Source organism: Protopterus annectens, chromosome 3.part0 (assembly GCF_019279795.1).
Source record: "Protopterus annectens isolate FY-2018-M chromosome 3.part0, PAN1.0, whole genome shotgun sequence".
Lineage (NCBI taxonomy): Eukaryota > Metazoa > Chordata > Ceratodontiformes > Protopteridae > Protopterus > Protopterus annectens.
The window spans coordinates 590,705,258-590,719,947 of record NC_056731.1 but is presented as its reverse complement, the minus strand read 5'-3'; the positions used below and the strand labels follow the sequence as shown (position 1 = coordinate 590,719,947).

At 42.8% G+C, this 14,690-nt stretch overlaps 1 protein-coding gene across 2 annotated transcripts in view; it reads left to right on the top strand.

Moving 5' to 3' along the window:
• The window catches only part of STAC (SH3 and cysteine rich domain), a 1,460,498-nt gene that overhangs the window by 302,853 nt on the left and 1,142,955 nt on the right, over window positions 1–14,690 (top strand). For both annotated transcript variants that reach the window (XM_044064992.1, XM_044064993.1), the window contains exon 2: window positions 12,732–13,011. In XM_044064992.1, the coding sequence (XP_043920927.1) occupies window positions 12,732–13,011 (280 nt within the window). The remainder of the gene's footprint in view (window positions 1–12,731; window positions 13,012–14,690) is intronic.

Below are 14,690 nucleotides of genomic sequence, written 5' to 3'. Positions count from 1 at the left end.
GGTGCATACTGATTTTTTGCATCCTTGTTTTCCTGTCCAACCAGTCCAACTCCGTTTTGGGCCAACTAGTCACTCCAAAACTGTAAGTTAGGACAGGAAGAACAAATTGGTTTATAGCTTGGACTTTACTGCTAGATGTCAGTGCTGTTTTCAGTATTAATTTTATTCTTCTAATATATTCCTTACTAATTTTTATTTGCATTTGTTCATGTTTTATTGTCGATCCTTCATCAGTTCCCAAATATTATACACTCCCTCTTCCTCAAGTCCTTTTATATCACATTCCTGTCCCAAACTGATGATTTCTTGGTGCTGCACCATTCCTGCTTTAACGGTTGCTTTTGCACATTTTTAAGACCAAATGACATTCTTATATCATCTGAAAAAGTTTTGACTTCTTGTAGTTGTGCTTTCAATTCCTCATCTAATGAACTATATAGTTTTGAATCATCCATAAAAAGACGATGAGAAGTCTTTACACTTTGTTTTTTAAGGGCCAGACAGAAGAGCAGCATCCCTGGAATAATAATTTGTCCTTTATCATGGCTTAACTGCAAAAGTGGCTTGCCACTATTTCATGGTCACTGTAATGTAATTGATCAGTGTAGGGTGCATCTTATACATCTGTAAGTACTCTCGTATCCATGAATGTGGGATGCTCTCGAATGCTTTTTTGTAATCTATGCTTTGCTCTTTGTCTATATCATAAGTGATTATTTTACATGTATTTCTATAACCATGCTTTAATCTGTGGAGCTTTTCTCCCCGGGCCTCCACTGAAAATGGACATCGATCCAGCTGGACTAGCCCGGTCAACAAATGTAAAATAAATAAATAAATAAATAAATAATAAATAAATAAATAAATAAATAAATAAATAAATATGTCATGGATTCCTTTAATTTAGATACTTTAATTTCTTCAGGTCTTTCAGGTTTCTAGAAGCATGATGGGACTGGACCTCATTCCTTAGTCAAAGTATGAGTAAAGCTTTCAAATCAGAATAGTTTCAGTGTTTGATGTTAGCCAAAAGCATTCTTCCCAGAACCCATAATGTTCCAGAACTGACTCCTGCAATTCATATGGAGCTACATGTATCAGTAACATATCTAAATATGACTGTAAGTCCTTTTTTATGAGAACCATTACTCCTACTACTATTGGAACTGTCTGAGTATCCTTCTTCCACATTGCTCTCATTTCTGCCTGCAAATCCTGGTATTTTATGACTTTGTTTCTCTCTCTACTTAAGACACTGTAAACAGTTGGTGAAGCAATTTCAAAGATTATTGCTACTTTTGTCTTCTTTTCATGGACTGCTATATCTGGTTTTCTAGCATTTATTTTCTGAACTGTTGGTAGTGGGTGATCCCATGTGATATAAATGTCATCATTCTCTATAATGCTTTGTGGCTCATGTTTCCAGTGCTTCTCAGCTACTTCAGTATTATAATGTTTGCAGAATCCCCAGTGCAACAGTCTTAGCACATTATTATGCCTTTCAGTATACAGGCTCTCTGCTATTAGTGTATTACACTCAGCAATAAGTGTGCAACTGTTTTGAGTTCTGTTTTACAGAGCATGCATTTATCTGTTGCCCCCACATGTTCACTGGACTTTATAAACCAATTTGTACATGGTCCACTATCCTGGGCCTGCCAATATTAACCTTTCATTTTTTGATTGAAATTCATTTCTCCTTAACCATTCCTGCATTAAATCGACTCTTCACTGAGATCATTTTCTTTTAAACTGATGACAGAGTCTGTGTTCACTTGTTCTCTGCGGGCATTCTACAGAAAGATCCAGAACATCTCTTCTTGTTTGTCATCCATTGCTCTTTCATATGGGAATGCACTGGCCTATCAGTCCACAACATTGAAGTTTTCAGAGTTGCCACTGTTTCCTGCTGCTTCCCTTGCTGTGCAGTTCCAACTGAACTTTTGTACTGCTTATCTACTGAAGGCTACAGAGCATTTTCATGTGACAAGTGATCAGGTGTTTCCCATTGGGGTATTTTTAAACCCCAAGCAGACGCCAAAGAATTTTTCCTCGGGTAGATGAGAAGTATTGGAGGTGGGATGGGGAAGAAAGAGGGAACTGGGAACATGTTTTGGGATTGTAATCATGTGTGAATGGCCTGATAATGTATCATATAACTGCTCTATGAATGCTTACTACATTCAGCACATTCATATGTTTTTTTTTTCTCCAGATTTAATTTCTTTAAGTGCTTTGGGTCTCTAATGCCATCATGGGAATGGACACCATTCCTAAGTCAGGATGGACTTGATTCCTATGTAATATTTGAATTTGTATGTTTCTCTTAGCTGGGAGTTTCTAACTTGGAAACCTGTTTTTTGTTAAATCAGTGGTGGTGCTGAGGTAGCGTTGTCGCCTCACAGTAAGACGTTGTCTTGTTCGATTCTCAGCTAGAACGTCTTCTGTGTGGAGACATGCGTGAATGGTCGTACCTTCGTTGAAGGTTATGCGTCAGGGCCAGCAACTCGGCACGTAAAAATCTACTGCCAATCATTAGCGGACCGGAGTTCCACTGTGGCGACCCCTAATCGGGAAAAGCCGAAAGACACAACAACATTTATTTTTCAAATACCTTTATTGAATTATCACTTGTGACATTGACAAACTTACATTTATATAAAGAAAACAAACCATATTAATATGTTCACAGTTACATATCACATTTATTGTTCTGTACAGTATAATCAGGCCAACATTACATATGTTGGCCAATTCCTTCCTTTCCTTAAATCTCTTTCCTCTTCCAAAACATTCTTCTACATGTATTGTTCCCGCAATTTCAAATTCTTATATGCAATTTGCTCCTACCTTTTTCTGAGGATCCCACTTCCAGTGATTTTATCTCTGTTACACTATTCACTACTTCAGATACGGTTGGCTTAAATTTGGATTTCTTTTTTATTATTAATTGTTTTTGTTTTTTTGGCAGCCACCAGAATTAAACTTAACAAGGTCTTGCTATGTCTAGGCAATTCAGATCCTGTATCTCAGCTCAAAAAAAAAAAAATAATTTCCTTAGTTACACCCATTTGCTCACCCAGTATTTTTGACAGAGTGCTCTTTAGGGAATTTTTAAAGTCTGCCAACTCATTAAACTCCCAAAACGTATGATGTTATGTGATCCTATCTCGCCTACATTCTGACTGATGGGTTCGGAGCCGATCCCTCGGCTCCGACTCGGCACGCTTCTGCCAAAGAGCGAAGTCTCTTATTGGCTGAGCTTACTATATCCCAGGATGCACCACCACCAGTCCCCCAGATCTCGTTTGCTGCTAACTAGTGAAGACGTGGTCTCGAGCTGGCTGAGCTAAGTAGTGGGTTTTTCACTAACTTTCTGTCAGAAATTTGCTAATTTCTAAACAAAAAGCTGTTTTAACGGCTACTCTATTGTTGTGTGTGTGTGTTTGACATTTTTTCTGTGGAAAATTTGTGTGTGATTGATACTTGTTCTGTTTACAGGCTCCCTCGGTCTACAGGGCCTTCCTACTGGCTAATTCCCTTTTAAACCAACCTTAGGGTTTATTTATTCTTGTTTCCTTAATACGGTTGTTGACTGTTATTCAATTGGTTTTGTTGTGAACGGCAAGTTAATCTTGACTTAAAATAACTTTGTCTGTGAGAAAGTACTTATTTTTTGCTTATAATGTCTCAAGCACCTAGGCCTTCGGGCTTCAAGAAGTGCACTAAATGTAACTTTAAGATGTCTATCATGGATGACCACTCTCTGTGTGTCTATTGTTTGGGCGCCAAACATTTGCAGGAGTCCTGCAGCGTGTGTCACGCTTTTTCCTCGAGGGTCCTCCAAGAGAGGAAAAATAAGCTCATATTAAAAGGCCTTATAAAACCCTCTTTTGAAGAAGCTTTAGCATCCTCTCCTTCTCCTGCTAAAAAGAAAAGGGCGTCGGCTCCGATCAGTCCGTCGGATCCGACCGCCAAGAGACATAGGCAGGCTTCTCCTTCGGCTCCAAGGACTTCGGAGCCGAGGGCGGAACGGTCTGCCTCGATGCCACCAGTCTCGACTCCTCTGGCTTCGGAGCCGATGGCTGGGGCATCGAGAGGCGGGTCACCTTCGTCGGCTCCACTGGTTTCGGAGCCGATGAAGGTTGTCCACTCAGACACTTCCTCCTCGGCGCCTAAGTCCTCCTCGGCACCGATGGAAACTAGTTTGGGTATTCCTTCGGCGCCGATAGTCATCGAGTCGCCTCGGAGCCGGTCCCCTAGCCCCTTGGGGCCGTTGGAGAGGCCATCTCGAACCCGTTCAGTATCCTCTAGGTCATCGAGGATGTCAGATTCGGACATAGACAGGGTGCTCCAAAGACTGTTCCAGTCCCCAGTCTTTCAAAAATTTGTTTCGGCTCCGACCCAGTTGGCTTCGGAGCCGACAGCCCATGCCCATGTCATTGCCATTCCTCCTCCGACCGCTGGCTCCGTCGGAGCAGGTGCTGTTGGAGCCGGTGGAGATCTTAGGGTCGGCTCCGACCCTTACTCCAACCCCGGCCTTCGGGTCCGAGTTTGGCACACGGACTTCTTCGGCTGGACCCGGGGTGACGTTTGGGACCTATGCTGTCGGTTCCGAGCCTCCCTCTCGGTGCCGGCTGCGGGACTTCCGTCTGCTATCATGGCTCGGGGACCGGACACTCCCAGGATTCTGGGGGTCCGGCTTTCAGAGCTATGAGGAGTGCCTTGGCCAAGTCTTCTTTGGCCATCTCTCCGGCTTTACCGGCACCTTCCCTGGGCGTGGAGACTGGGTCTTTGGCAGTTCCCCTGTCCTTAGGCAGCGGAGCCCTGGGGCCTGAGGTTACCCCCACTGGGGGTTCCCCTCCTCCTGAGGGTTCTTCGGAGTTGTCTTCAGAAGAGCCCCCAAGGAAGAGATCGTGCAAGAGGAAGCACGTGGACTCCCCCGAGTCTCTTACATCGGACACTGATCTTGATGATGCAGAGGGGTCCCCAAAGTCGTCCTCGGATGATGTCTCATTTGCAGACATTCTAGAGATCCTCAAACAACGAGGCGGCTGGATATCCAAACCCCCCTCTGCTGATGAGTCAGTGCTTCTCAAGGCCTTTGGGGCTCAGCCCTCTGCCTCCTGGGTGTCTCCGCCCTTTGACGAGCTCCTGGATTTGGTTTGTCGGAGGGCGTGGGAACATCCAGATACCGTGGAACCAGTGCCTTCTCGTCCTAACAAATTTTTGTCTGCCCCGCCAGAAAAGGAGTTCCTGACTAAAGGCGTGGCTGTAGATGCCATGGTGGTGGCATCTGCTACACAACAGGACATGGCAGAGGCTTCAACGTCCATCCATCCTCCTAATAAGGAGTCTAGGAGCATGGACCGGTACGGGAAGCGCACCCTGACTTCAGCGGCCTTTACACTAAGGTCCCTGAATTATTTGGCACATTTTACCAGGCTACAGAGGGATCTGGTCAAGGAGCTGTCAGATTCCCTCTCGGGTAACCTACCTGAGCAGCTAGCCCAGTCGGTTAGCTCTCAGTTGGCTATCCTTACCTCGATTTCTAACTCGTCCATGAGGCTCATTTCATATGCGGCCAAAGGGGCGGGTAGAGCGGCAGGCACAGGCGTGGCTCTACGGAGACAAGCCTGGCTCCGTTTGTGTCATTTTGCGGAGGCCTTCAAGTCTTCCTTCTCCGACGCTCCCTTTGATGGGTCCTCTTTGTTTGGACCTAAGGTTAAAGACACTCTTACCCGCTGTGAGCAAGAGGGAAAAACTTTATCTGCCGTAGGTGCACGTTATTCCACTCCCTTTCGACCTTATCCCAAGGCTAAAGGAGGAGGGAAGATGTGGTTCCGCAAATCACGTAAGTTTTTTCCTCAACAGCAGGAAGATTCCCCTTCCAGAGGCAGAGGACGGGGAAATTTTTCTGGGAGACGCCATCCCAGGGGCGGCAGAGGGCCCCGCAATTCTGGAGACCGCGAGTCCTTTCGTGGCTCTTCAGCCTCCCACACTTCATGAGGGATTGCCCGGCTGTGCTGCTCCGGAGCCAGTCGGGTGCCGTTTTGCCAAGCACCTAAAAGCCTGGGAATCTATCACTCAGGACAGATGGGTGCTTCGGATTATTGCCGGAGGTTACACCATTCCCTTCACACACTCACCCCCACCGTCCAAAAAGATCCCGGACCCACCACCCAGTCAAAGGGAAATTGCAGCCGCAGAAGCGTCAAAGCTGCTAGAAAAAGGAGTCATCCAGCCGGTCCCCACAGACCAGATTGGATCCGGAAATTACTCAAGGTTCTTTTTAGTGCCAAAAAAGACAGGGGACCTGAGACCAATATTGGATCTCAGCAGACTAAACCAATCCGTAATGAAATCCAAATTCCGAATGGTCACGTTACAATCCATTCTCCCATTGTTGGAGAAGGATGTTTGGATGTGCTCCATAGATCTCAAGGACGCCTATTATCACATACCGATACATCGGGCGTCCAGGAAGTATCTGCGCTTCAGCCTGGGAGACAGTCATTTCCAATTTTGTGCACTGCCCTTTGGTCTCACCACAGCCCCCAGGGTGTTCACCAAGTGTTTGGCAGTAGTGACTGCTCACCTGAGGAGTCGTGGATTCCAAGTGTTTCCCTATCTGGACGACTGGCTCCTGACTGCCACCACCAGGCATCTACTGATAGACAACCTCAAAGCCACCATTTCCCTGGGTACTACCCTGGGAATTACATTCAATTGGTCAAAGTCTGTCTTGCTGCCCTCTCAGCGCATAAGGTTCATAGGAACAGAGATAGACTCAAAATTGATGCGCGTCTTTCTTCCTACCGAAAGGATTCAAACTTTACAAGGTCAAGTTCAAGCCCTGCTTTCAAGATCCAAAGCCCCAGCCAGGATGGTCCTGCAACTTTTAGGTTCGATGTCTGCCACGGTTCTCCTAGTTCCTCTGGCAAGATTGCACATGAGGATTCTTCAGTGGCTGTTATCGACTCAATGGTCCTTTCAGAATCTCCCCCTCAATCACCCCATTCTGATTACAGAAACGTGCAAACGGGACCTCCGCTGGTGGCTTCTGCCGTCCAATCTGAATCAGGGAAGACCTTTTGTTATCCCCCCTCCGGTGGCCACCCTGACGACGGATGCCTCCCAGACAGGGTGGGGGGGGCATTGTCTGGGCAGGTTAGTTCAGGGTTCCTGGCTTCCAGACGAAACCTTTCTCCACATCAATGTATTGGAAATGAGGGCTGTACTTCTGTCCCTACAGGCCCTCCACAAGTTTCTCCCTCAAGGCATTATCGCTATCCACACAGACAACATGTCGGTGGTCTGGTATCTAAACAAACAAGGAGGGACCAGATCTTACCCCCTTTGCAGAGAGGCCATGAGGGTGTGGGAATGGGCTGTAGCTACCAACCGTTTCTTAGTAGCCACCCACATTCCAGGGAAGTCCAATATATTGGCAGACAGATTAAGCAGGACAATTTTCTCTCCTCACGAGTGGTCCCTGAACGAAACAGTAGCAGCTCAGGTTTTCAGAAGACGGGGGACACCGTGCTGCGACCTGTTTGCAACACCACAAAACACAAAGTGCAAAAGGTTCTTCTCCTTGATTCCACATCAGGGGGAGGCAGCTATGGATGCTCTAGCACAACCTTGGCCAACAGGGCTACTTTATGCATTTCCTCCGGTTCCACTTCTCCCCAAAGTCATTCAGAAAGCTTCTCAATTGGGGTCCACAATGATACTAATTGCTCCGCACTGGCCTCGTCAGGTATGGTTTCCCTACCTGAAGAAACATGCTGTGGACGATCCTTGGTTTTTGGATCTAACTCCGGATCTGCTAATTCATCAGTCGGGACGACAACATCAGTCCCTTCGCACTTTGAAGTTGACAGCTTGGCTCCTCCACTTCCGACCTTAGTCAGAAATCACACCTTAGACCCGGAAGTTATTCACATTTTATCTTCGGCCCACAAACCCACCACTAAGAAATTGTACCTCAGTAAGTGGAAGAGGTTTGCTATCTGGGCTCAACTCAGGGGCTTAGACCCTATCACTGCCCCGATTCCAGAGGTTTTAAAATTTTTAACATCCTTGTTTAATCAAGGATCTTCAGTCTCTACTATTAAAGTCCAACTGGCAGCTATCTCTAAATTTCACGAATCCATGGATCCACCGTTGATGAGCAGCAGATTATGCAAAACTTTCATTAAAGGTGCTGGGCTGTTAAGACCCCCAGTTTTTCATCCTGCGCCTCTGTGGGATCTTGATTTGGTACTTCGTGCCTTAACATCTTCCCCTTTCGAACCGGCTGCTACATGTGAGTTAAAATATCTGTCTTGGAAAACTGCCTTCTTAGTTGCTATTACCTCTGCAAGAAGAGTTTCAGAGCTTCAAGCCCTATCTATCAAACCACCGTACTTGATTTTTCACAAGGATAGAGTATCACTTAGGCCTAACCCATCTTTTGTCCCAAAGGTTTGTTCTAATCTCTGTCTCCAACAATCTCTAGAGCTACCAGTTTTCTTTCCAAAATTCTCCAACGAAGCGGAGTACACTCTCCATAAATTGGATGTTCACAGGCAATTACGCTTCTATCTAGACAGGACTCAGCAAATTCGTAAATCAGACCAGTTGTTTGTGTCCTTTTCAGACAATAAATTGGGTAAAACCATCACTAAAGCTACTATCTCCAAATGGATTAGAGATTGTATAACTCAGGCTTATTCCTCTTCAAATAAGCAACTTACTACATCTGTCAAAGCTCACTCTACCAGAGCTATGGCTACTTCTATTGCCTTTCATTCCAAGCTCGCTATTTCTGAGATTTGTGCTGCGGCTACTTGGTCCAACCCACACACTTTCATTTCCCACTATAAATTGGATGTGGCATCTAAAGGGCGAGCATCATTTGGTTCCACGGTACTCAGGAGTGTTTTCCAGTGAGCCACCCAGGATTCAGGTGCTAGGGACGCTGTCCCATCAGTCAGAATGTAGGCGAGATAGGATCACATAACATCTTTTAGTTATGTACTCACCATAACTTCAGATGTTTGGGATCCATCTCGCCTTCATTCCTAATACCCACCCTCCTTCCCCCTGCCTTGGAGATCAGAAGAGATTGAACGGTTTTGAGTTCTACTGTTTTATCTTGTTTCATCTGACGATGTTATATAAGCAGTGCGTGCATGTGTGCATGTATGCGGACAAACTAGATCTGGGGGACTGGTGGTGGTGCATCCTGGGATATAGTAAGCTCAGCCAATAAGAGACTTCGCTCTTTGGCATAAGCGTGCCGAGTCGGAGCCGAGGGATCGGCACCGAACCCATCAGTCAGAATGTAGGCGAGATGGATCCCAAACATCTGAAGTTATGGTGAGTACATAACTAAAAGTTCCCAGTTACCACTTTCTTCCCCATAATAACTCCAACATTTGCCATCTACCTAAGGAAAATTTCTTTGGAGTCTGCTTGGGGTATAAAAATACCCAGGCAAACACTTCCAAGGAAAATCTTAAATGTTCTAGACTTTGTTGCACATTTTGGAGCCATACATACACCCCCATTGTTTCTTTGTGAATTGAATTGTTTATCCAGTCTCCCTTCCCAATCTTTTCTAACCTCCTCTGATTGATTCCTATAGTCATTGTGCAACATTTTATATGCCGTACTAATTAGCCCTTTTTAACAGCAGCTTCTGTTCTAGATTCAACTAAAAACTGGACCAGAGAGGTCTTTCAGTTATACTCTGATAAAAATCCCTGATAGGGAAGACCGTCTTTAGCCTGCAGTCCAGCTGTCTTCTTGGCCTGTTCTGATTCTACTACCTTTTCTGGTCTAATTATTTATTTCCAATACCCAGATTCCTTTGCCAGTTTATTCCAGTAAATTCCAGCTGCCTTTTTCCTGATCTCTAAACCACTAATTCCAATAATCTCCATCATTAGAATCTCTTTTCTCCATTCCAGTTTTGGATTAGTTCTTAGAATACTTTCTGCTAATTTATGAATATAACATTTTCTTTAAGGATCTGTATCCAAAATCCCACTCTCTCCAAATTTCTTGAACTTCCCCCCTGTTTCATCATCATCCTTTTCCACTTTAAACTGTGGCTTTCTGCTTGTGTTATATAAATACCTTAACTGTGCAGTTCTAAAACATCCCTTCAAATTAGATAACCCTTAACCACCTTGTTCTTTTGGAAGGATTAAGTTATCTCACTTGAGTCCTGCCATCTTATCCCCCCAGATGAAATCCTTCAGCTCTATTAATTACTGACCACAGCTTCTCCTCTGGCTGACAGATGAAGATATGCCTGACCTGTGTATAAAACTAAAGGGACTAAAAACATTTTACTGCTTTTATCTTACTATCCATATCCATAGACAAGAGCTTCCAGTTTCTCAGATTTGTATTATCTCTTGTTTAGTCTCTTCCCACATATCCTTAGTTGCCATAACAGAATCTTTTTTAACCGATACTCCTAAATACTTCTTTTTTTCATGTTGCTGTAAATATAAGTATTGCTGATCCAATTAATGTGTGGGTACAGTGATAGCCTTTGTTTTATCTTCATTAATTTTATATCCCAAAAAAAATTGAAACCATGTCAGAATGTTCCACAACACAATGACGTAACTAAATTTGCAAACACCAAATTCCTCCTCTACCTGGCTGAAATTGTCTCCCACATTTCTTTCCTAAAAAACAGCCTGTCTATGCAGTTAGAATGGGCCCATATTATTCTTCCAGCTGTGATCCTGGTTCGGCATCTCATCTCCCATCACATTAAGCATTCTCCTGCTGTTCGGGTCTATATTAGAACATCGAAGTTTCAAAACTTCGAATGTTTTAATACTGACCCCTATTCAACAAAAGCTGAAAACATCGAACATACAGAACAGAAAATTTTTTCCTAGGGAAAAAATTGCTGTTCCAAAACACATACACACAACACAAGCACACCAAAAAAACAGCAATCCACACACATACACCTAAAATCTTACACCTAACCCTACACTAAACTGTACACACACCACTTACTATCCACTTACCTTCACCCAAACCCTAACCCTAAGCTTCGTCACTATCGCTCACTCACCTCACCCGTGCCCTAACCCTAACTCACCTACCCCACCCTAACCCTCATGTCCACACAATCGCACACTTAGCTGACCCGCGCCCTAACCCTAACTCACCTAATCCGCCCTAACCCTCACATCCACACAATCGCACACATACTTAACTCGCACCCTAACCCTAACTCACCTAACCCACCCTAACCCTCATGTGCACACAATCGCACACATACCTAACCCGCACCCTAACCCGAACTAACCTAACCCTCACTCAGTCGCACACTTACCTGAACCCGACCCATAACTTTCCACCACAGCGCTGAAAATACAGAAGCAACAGAAATGGACAACCAAATTCTTTCCCTAGAAAATAATTTGGTTTTCTGTTGCTTCAATATTTTCAGCTTTCGCTGAATAGGGGTCAATATTAGAACATTCAAAGTTTTGAAACTTCGATGTTCTAATATAGACCCTGCTGTTCTTGTGGGCCTATTGCACCTTATTTCTGGCTCCTCCCATTTACCACTCTCCATGACCCAAGGTCTCCATGTTGCAGTTCCATCTCTTTCTCTCTTGATTAGGTGTGCCATCAACTTCCATCCACTCTCCTTTGCAACACCTTCCGTAAGACCATTCTGTTTTCCTTCCTGAGATTTTCTACAACAGATCCCAGTCATCACACCTCCTCTCTCTTTTCATCTTCCTCTTCTTCCTAGTACCAACAAATCCTTCAGCACCTCCTGTTTCACAGTTTCCTCGGGCATGCCACTATAGCACATCCATTGTGCACAATCCTTTTCCTCTGGCTACTATTCCATTGTCAGCTGTTGTTACAGTTCTTCTGCTTCATGCACTTGCTTTCTTACTCATATTATTCAGTTGTTCTTCCCCTACTGCCCTACTTCTGGCCATCCTTCTCACACAATCTAAGTGGACAATGGTTTAGAAGTGTGGGATAGTGACATTTTTCAAATGGCAACAAGGTGTTGCTAAAGAGCACCTTAACCTCCAAGCTGCAAGCTTATAATGTTATATGATCAGAAAGACCATGATATCGTCCACACTAAGGAAAATTCTACCACTGAGTTTCATCCAATTTGTAAACCACATCAAAACTATGATCAACTACTAGTAAGACCATCTGAGATCATTAGACTTCATTGTCCCACAAAGCCTCTCACAAGGGTTTAAAAACAGAAAAATAAATTAAGGATTTACCAACTTTTTTTGGTTATAGAGAGTACTGACAGCTGTATTTCTGGCATTCGCCCTTTTTATTTTACCAAATGCTACTTTTTATAATGCTTACACTGTACAGATGTGTCTTTTTCAAATGTGTAAATCAGGATGTACAGGTCTGTCTACTGAGAAGTCATTCATTAACAAAACCAGCTGTGAGGATGAGCTAAGGTATCCAGACTGAGGTGCATAAGGGAAAACAGAGGCCTAGAGATGCAATATGCTCAACACATACCTGGTTAAATGGAAGAAGTAACAAGTGTTTACCTCTAAATGATGTATTCTTGTATAAACTGACAGTTTGTATTGCATGGTGGTTGTTTAATGTATCATAATACTCCCAGCACTGTTCAACAAATGCTTACATATTATGTATTTTCTTAAAAATCAATCACTACTTTAGCTATATTTTACTTTTTGCAGCTACAAAGGCTAAAAAAGTCATTGTCATTCAAGACAAAGAGTTTACGAAGTAAAAGTGCAGATAACTTTTTCCAGAGGACAAACAGTGATGTAAAGCTACAGGTAGATCTTCTTACTCATGAAGATGGCACCAGCACTGGACAGCTCTCTACCCCAGAAAGTCTGAGTTCCACTCCGACCAAAACGCAGCAGCAGCACACTGACTCCAGGAACCACACATTTCAGGAATACGTCTTCAAAAAACCAACCTTCTGTGATGTTTGCAATCATATGATTGTTGGTAAGTGGTTTAATTAATTTGTTTTGTGTGTGTGTGTGTGTGTGTGTGTGTGTGCATGCGCGCGCACACACTCGTATATGTGCACTCATGCATATGTGTGTGTGAGTGTAGATAGTGCAGTGTTCTCTGTATGTATTATTATGTATGTGTAAGATATATATATATATATATATATATATATATATATATATATATATATATACATACATACATGTGAGTGTATGCATATCGCACAGCTGTCAAGCAATCTTTGTTCTTTGGAGCTTTGTCACGTAGTACACTTTTATGATAACCTGTCTTTTGTTCAGCCAGATTAATAGTTGCTTGGTAGCTGTTTTAGTGCTGATGAATTACAAAAAATACATATTTTATTGCATTGGTGACAGCTCTGTTGGGGCAATGGAAATTTGAATGTTTGTGGTCTGCAATAACTGTCATAAAAATGACTAAGTTAGGGGATAGAAAACCACAACTCATTCTGTAACACATACATGAATGACGTGAACAAAGATTTGCATTTTAAGACATTAAAATAGTTTGATAAGGTAAAAAAATTCTTTGCTATTCTAAGAGAGAGTGAATACTGGCATGCAAGAAGTGGTTGAAATGGAAAGGTCCATGTTTAAATATGGCTGAAACCCATGAGAAAGACAGATATTTTTCATGGCATAGCTAGTGGAGAGAAGGGAGGCACTTGAGACAAAGCTAATGTGCGATAAAAAGCAATTGAATAGAAACAACAGCAATGAAACCCACTATCAATTTTTTTTATTCCTATGTACTTGTAAAGAAAATAAAGAAAATGCTGGCATAAATGCAACATCCGTGAGATATACTGTGTATTACCGTTAGTTGGTTGTGTTGTGATTCACTGTGATTTTAATTACATCGGCCTTGTCATCTTCAGTGATGACAAGAGCAAGCAGAAGATTGTGACTGAGAGCTGATTCTTATTCTGAAAAAAAAAATATTTGGATTCCAGCAGAAATAGAATTTAGAGATTTTATGAAGACCGCTAGCTATGTTTTAAAAAATATTATTCTTAATTTATTTTATCTGCAATACTTTAAAATAAATTCAGTGCTTCTATTGAGTTAATTGGTCTGCAAATGTGCAGCCTTAAAATGTTGTCCTGGTATATGTGTTTAAACCTCATTCTCGTTTGTGGAGCAAAGAGCTGCATGCTTTGGCTTTGTAGTGTGCCCTTCTGGGAAAAATTGATATGGCAATGTTTGAAATGTTTCACATTAAGTTTCAAAGACAACCATACATTTATATACATAAAAATGTATCATGAAGATCATAGTTGTTGTCTTGAATATGAATTCCCTCTTGGATAACTTAATAATGCTCTTCAATGGATATCTTCTTTAAATTGCTTTAGTAAATATTTTTTAAACCATGATTCATTAGGTTGTTGTTCCAGTTATGAAGGTTGCTGTTCTAGGTATGGAACATGTTAAGTTCATGGATCATGTGTCTGTCATTTTGTTGTTTTTTTTCCCCTTGTCAACAAACAAGGGCCGAATAAAGCTGCAATATGCTGAACTTAAGTGTGTTGTACCAGTAATGTTTATACATCCCACTGCTACATCTGCCTAATTATTTTTACTAATATTAACTCAGCAGAGGGAAGTGGTTTTATTTATTAACGGCCACAAATCTGATTTCTGCAAGAC